Here is a 6,553-nt window from a genome sequence, read left to right on the forward strand (position 1 = left end):
GACTCGAACCTGCCACCTTAGGTGTATGTGGCTGGCGCCCCAGCCACTTGAGCCGCAGGCGCCGAGCCTTTTGTTGGAGACTTTATAGGTTCTTTGGGCTTTTCTATGTAGACAAGCATATCATTTGCAAATAGAGACAGTTTTATTTCTCCTGATCTGTGTGCATTTTATTTCTTTTTTTGTGTCCTTCCTTCACAGACTAGAACATTTAGCATTACATTGAATAAAAGTGGTGAAAGTAGATATCCTTGCCTTGTTCCTGATTTTAGGAGGAAGTAATTTCGTATTTCATGACTAGATATGATGTTAGTAGGTTTTTCCTTGGTGCTTTTATTAAGTTGAGGAAGTTCTCCTCTATTGCTATTTTCCTAGTAGTTATCATGTAGGGGTATTGAATTTTGTCATTTTTTCCCTGCATTGATTAATAATGTGATTGTGGATATTCTTTGTTAGCTTGTTAAGATGGTGGATTATACGGATTTTTGAATTTTGAACTAGCCTTGCATCCCTGGAATAAACCTCATTTCATCATGATGTATAATTCTTTTTATATATTGCTGAATTTTATTTGCTAGTGTTTTGTTAAGGATTTTTATGTCTGTACTCATGAGGGATATGAGTCTGTAGCTTTTTTTCTTTTGTAGTTTTTGGCCGGGGCTGGGTTGGAACCTGCCACCTCTGGCATATGGAGCCAGCGCCCTACTCCTCTGAGCCACAGGTGCCACCCTGTAGCTTTCTTTTTTCATATTGGCTTTGTCTGGTTTTGGTGTCAGTATAATACCAGTGTCATAAAATGAATGGAAGTATTTTTCCTTATTTTCTGGGACAGCTTTTGTAGGATTAGTGTTAATTTTTCTCAAAAATGTTTGGTAGAATCTGCCCTGGAAATTTCTTTTTTGAGAGTTTTGAAATTATGTTAAATTTCGCTAAAAATTACAGTGCTTTTACCTATTTCTTAGTTGTGGTAGATTGTGGTTTTTGAGAAGTTGTTCCCTTCATGTAAGTTGTCAGACTTCTGTGTGGGCAGTTGTTCCAATGTTGGTTTTCATTCCTGATGTTGGTAATTTGTGTCTTCTCTCTCTCTTTTCTTTGTTATTCTTGCTAGAGGTTTGTCAATTTTGTGATCATTTCAGTGAACCAGAACTTTGTTGCATTGATTTTCTAATTTAAATGTTATCTGCTATTATATTTATTATTTTCTTCCTTTTGCTAACTTTGGGTTTATTTTGCTCTTGTTTTTATAGGTTCTTGTGGTGAGGACTTAACATTATTGATTTGAGACTTCTTTTTTTTTATATGTGCATTTAGCACTAAACCTGTCCCTGGTGCCACTGCTTTAGCTGTGATTTTGATATGGTATATTTTCCTTTGCACCCAGTTCAGTGCATTTTTAAATTTTCTTTGAGACTTCATCTTTGATCTATGGATTACTTAGAAATAGATTGCTTGGAGATTGTCCTGTCATCGTTCTATTACTGTTTCTAGTTTGATTTCGTTGTGACTGGAGAACGTACTGTGTATAATAAGTTCAGTTCTTTTACTTGTGTTGAGGCTTGTTTTATAGCATAAGATATGGTCTGTCTCGCTATATGTTCAGTGGGCACATGAAAAGAATGTATATTCTGCTGCTGTTGGATACATGTTGATGAGATCCTTAATTGTTAATGGCATTGGGTTCTTTATCCTTGCTGATTTTCTGTCTAGTTCTATCAATTGTTGATAGAGCTGTGTTGAACTCTGTAACTATAATTATGAGTTTGTCTATTTTTCTTTTCTTTCTTTCTTTTCTTTTCTTTTTTTTTTTTTTTTGAGATGGAATCTCACTATGTCACCCTCTGTAGAATGCTGTAGCGTCATAGCTCACAGCAACCTCAAACTCCTGGGCTTAAGCAACTCTCTTGCCTCAGCCTTCCAAGTAGCTGGGACTATAGGTGCCCGCCACAATGCCTGGCTCTCTTTTTTGTTGTTGTAGTCGTCATTTTTGTTTGGCAGGCCCAGGCCAGGTTTGAACCCACCAGCCCTGACGCATGTGACCAGGGCCTTAGCTGCTAAGCTATGGGCACTGAGCCCTGGCTATTTATTTTTGTTGTTGTTGTTGCAGTTGTCATTGTTGTTTAGCTGGCCCGGGCAGGTTCCAGCCTGCCAGCCTCAGTGTTTGTGGCGGAGGCCGTACCCACTGTGCTCAGGCACCCAGCCGGCCTACTTCTCTTTCAGTTGTCAGTTTTCGTTTCCCCTTTTTGTAGCTCTGCTGTTCAGTGCATACACATTTAGAGTTGCTGCATCTTCTTGGTGGGCGGATCTTTTATCATTATGTAAATCCTCCTTTGTCTCTGATAATTTTCTTTCCTCTGAATTCTTCTATCTGAAATCAGCATATAAACATGTAATTTTATTTAATTGTAATTAATTTAAATTTAAATAGGCACATGTGGCTGGTGGCTGCCATATTGGCAGTGCAGTTCTGGAATGTGGAGAGAGCTATGACACAGATGTAATTAAAAGGTAAATTTTATGGTATGTTAGAAGGTGGTAAGGGCAGTGGGTGGTTAGTGGAAAAGGGGAAATTGGGGCAGAGGGAGTGGGGTATGTGATTTTTAGTTGGATAGTTGAAAAAAATCAGTGCATGTGATACTTTAACAAACAAAGATTGGAAGGAGTGGGGGAGTTAGCAATGTAATTATCTTGGGGAAGAATATACCAAGGGCTGTCAGGGAAGTGGTAGGCCCTTGTAAGAACTTTAATTTTTACTTCAGTGATGTGGAGTACCACTGAGGCTTTAGCACGGACCCTTATTCAGTCTGACTTAGGTTGTATAATATGCTGCTATGTTGAAAATAGACTATAGGGGGCGTGGATGCAAGCAGGGAAACCAGTTAGGAGACAGGAATGAGAAGTGATGGAACATATACCCAATGGTTAGAGCAAATTTCAGTAAAAAGTAGATATTTAGTTTTGGATTTGTTAAGTTTGAAATGTTGATTAGACCTATCCAAACAGAGAAAACAAGCAGGCTTTATCAGAGTATGGGTAGTAAAGAAAATAATATAGATAGTAGATAGAATAAATCAGTAAAACATGTGCTATGTTATAAGATATTAAGGGTACAGAAAAAATTCATACGGGAAAGAGGGATTAATGGTGTTGGGGGACTGAGTTTCCAAGAAGGTAACATTTGAGTAATGATAAGAAGATGGTAAGTAAATAAATCTTAGAGGTACATACGAGAAAAATAGTTCAGGTAGAGGGAATGGAGATGTAAAGGTTCCCAGGGGAGATCCTGGCTGGTGTGTTTGAGGCAGAGCAAGGAGGCTAAGTGTGGCTGAAGTGGCATAGCTAGGAAAAGAGGGAGGACAGTGTGGACGTAGCCAGTGTCCAGGTTGTGGGCCATTTTAAGGGGCTCTTGCCTTTTACCTGGGGTGAGGTAGGAGGCCAGTGGATAGTTTAGCAGAACAGAGGTATGATCCAGCTTATGGTTTAATTGAGCCACTCCGGCTTCTGTGCTAAATAGACTGCAGGGGCAGGGGTGGCAGCAGGGAGAACGGGTGGAGACTGTTACAGTAATTCAGGCAAGAGGCTGGGGTAGCTAACTCATTCTAGGGTGGTAGCAGTGGAGGTGGTGAGGACTGATGGTGTTCTGGATATATTTTGGGGGTTATGCTGACAAAATTGGCTTACCAGTTGGATATGGGATGAGAGTAGTCAAGGACCATTTCAAGATTTTGGCCCAAGCAGTTGGAAGGATGGAGTTGACAAACTGAGGTGGGAGAGACTGGGAAGAGCAGCTTTGAAGGGGCTGTCAGTTTTGGACATGTTAAATTTATGATGCCTATTAGATATCTGAGCGTGGTGTTCAGTAGGCATTCTAATTATATTTATGAATACTGTTTTATGTTTATACACTTGATCTTAGCCAAAAGGCTGAGAAGTGATATTTTATGTTTTTAAAAAATGAAACAGTGGCATTAACAAAATGTACTCACTGTTCTGAAATATATTACATTTTGTTACTATCTTAATTTTTAACATGTTCAATTCTGACAAAACTTGAATATTTTGGAGAGGGAGAGAAATAGACTCCTTTTTGGTTTTGCCACCAGAGTTGATGGTACTTTCTTAGAGTTAAGTAAAGATGTCATTCCAATTTTAGAAGTGGAAATACATAGTCTGAGTGTTTTTAATTGCTTTCTATTTTAGGTCCTTTTACAGCGGGATTGTGCAAGATATTTAACCCTGTTTTCTTTGAATTATGACTTAAATATCAAACATCTTAAATAAGGGAAACATTTTAGTTTTGGAAGTCAGAATGCCAAGGAGAAGGAAAAATCTTGGGGGAAATCCTTTTCGGAAGACTGCAAACTCTAAGGAAGTTGTCGTGTCCAGTGTTGCTAGTCGTGAGGAGCCAGCCGCTACTCTTCCTTCCGTGGGTGAGACAAAAGTTGATCAGGAAGAACTCTTCGCCAGTATCTCAGAGATGTTTTCTGATCTGGATCCTGATGTAGTGTATTTGATGCTTTCTGAATGTGATTTCAAAGGTGAGAAAAAGTTTAGTTTGACCCCTTTGCATCATATAAGAAGACTTATGTACTATGCTATGACCAGTAGTAATATAGAGAAATGACTGTCTTATTTCTACTTCATTCTTCATTAATTAAGCATCTGCTGTGAGCAAGTTACTAAGTTTGGTATTACAAAGGATCTGAAGAATAAAGTGCAGTTTCTGTTCTTAAGAAATGTAACTTCTAGATGTACGGTAGATGTAACATTCTATGCTTTATCTCTTTTTATCTTCCCTCTAGAACGGTCGGCACTATTGACATTTTGGGCTGCACAATTCTTTGTTGTGAGTGGCTCTGCTGTGCACTGTAGGATGTTTATCAGCATCCCTGGCCTGTACCACCCACTAGATGCAAGTAGCGCCCCACCTCCCCAGTTGTGACAGTCAAAAATGTCTCCACATGTTGTCATTTGTCCCCTGGGAGGCAACATTGTAACTGGTTGAGATTGCAGTGTTATAGAGTGTAAGCTCCATAAAGATAGAAATCTTTAAAACTATTTTGTTTTACTGCTGTATATCCAGCCCATAAAACAGCAAATGACCCATATGAGGAGGCCAGTAAATATTTATTAAGTGATAAGGTAATTATAATTATGGAAATAAGAGCTGATTAAGAGTTGAGGCCAGTAGAGTAGTGTGGTTTCAAAATACTGGCTTTTGAGTCAAGAAACCCAGACTAGATTTCTAGCTCTGCTACTAACCTCTCTGAGTCTCAGTTTTCTAATCTGTTAATGAGAAAAATAATAGTATGTGCCTTATAGGACTTTTTTGGGTGAAGATTGAATTTTGTGGGGTTTTTTATTTTTGGCAAAGTCATCAGGATTATTAATATTAATAACTTATAATAAATCATGTAGTAGTATGTTTGTAGACAGGAATCTATATAAGTTGGCTGAATGAGTAAATTAAACGTGGATGGCTCAGTACTGTTCCTGGCCATGATTAATATAAGATAAAATCATTCTAGATTTGGAAAGTTTTGATAATGTGTGTTAACCTTCTAGTTTCAGTCATTGTGTAGCCTGTGACGTGAGCATATCTTACTCAGCCTGTTATGTTTGTAGAAAACCAGGTTTCAGTAGTGCATGTGATGCTCGGAAATGATAGTACATAGAGTTCTATAAATGACTTCAGCATTTATTTTCTAGTTTTGATGTCTTTAAAATGTATTTGTTGCACATACACTAACATAGCAATGGGGAATTACAAGAAAACTATGTTATTCTGTACCCTAATGAAAACCTTATTTCTATTTTCCAGAATCTTCTGTAGACCCTGTTTATAAACACTTGATATTTGAATAGTTTATATAACAACATCGAGTGTTCTGCTTTTTTAACTTTAAGCACTTTTTCAATGTTGCTGTGATCTATATTTATTTTTAATAGTTTGCTAATACTCCACTGTGGTGTTGTGTTCTGTTTAATTATATATGAGTTTTTCACGAACAGTTAATATTGCAGAGAACATCTTGCTTTCGGGTTTTTTCTTAATCCCAGGGCTTTATTTTCTTGCGTCACAGGGTAAGCACAGCTTTCAGCTCTTGGAACTGTTCTGCTGAATTTTCTATCAAATGAGGTGTCTAGTTGGTGATGCTACCAGCTCTGATTAAGTGTAGCAGAGTTGACATTGCCCTTTCAGCATTGTGTCATGGTATTTTGAGATTTTTAATAGGAATAAAATTATACCTTTTATTAATTTATGTTCTTTCTTTTAAAACATTTTTGTACATGATTGCTCATTAATATTCTTGCATATATTGTTCATTCATTTTCTTTGTGTTTTTTTCATACTATGGTTTTAATTTTTCTCCATGATCATGCAAGGACTTTTCTTTTTGTGTGGTATCTGTCTGTCTCGATCTTTTACTCATTTTTACTTAATGCTGTTTTTCATTGTATTCACGTTACATTTTTTAGTTGATCTTTTCTTTCTGGTTTTGCTATTTAAATTTTTTTCATAGACATACTTGTTTGCTTTTTTTTTTTTTTTTTTTTT

General features: G+C 37.3%; 1 protein-coding gene across 5 annotated transcripts in view; it reads left to right on the top strand.

The window, feature by feature from the left end:
• The window catches only part of N4BP2 (NEDD4 binding protein 2), a 92,453-nt gene that overhangs the window by 29,325 nt on the left and 56,575 nt on the right, over positions 1–6,553 (top strand). For 2 of the 5 annotated variants that reach the window (XM_023519614.1, XM_023519613.1), the window contains exons 4-5: positions 2,423–2,502; positions 4,195–4,532. The exons of 1 other annotated variant lie outside the window; for it this stretch is intronic. In XM_023519614.1, the coding sequence (XP_023375382.1) occupies positions 4,304–4,532 (229 nt within the window). In that variant the 5' untranslated portion in view covers positions 2,423–2,502; positions 4,195–4,303. Of the gene's footprint in view, positions 1–2,422; positions 2,503–4,194; positions 4,533–6,553 lie in introns of those variants that run through there. 2 more of the 5 variants (XM_023519615.1, XM_023519617.1) reach the window with 2 other exon arrangements.

Source organism: Otolemur garnettii, unplaced genomic scaffold (assembly GCF_000181295.1).
Source record: "Otolemur garnettii isolate 467f Iridium unplaced genomic scaffold, OtoGar3 scaffold00181, whole genome shotgun sequence".
Classification (NCBI taxonomy): domain Eukaryota; kingdom Metazoa; phylum Chordata; class Mammalia; order Primates; family Galagidae; genus Otolemur; species Otolemur garnettii.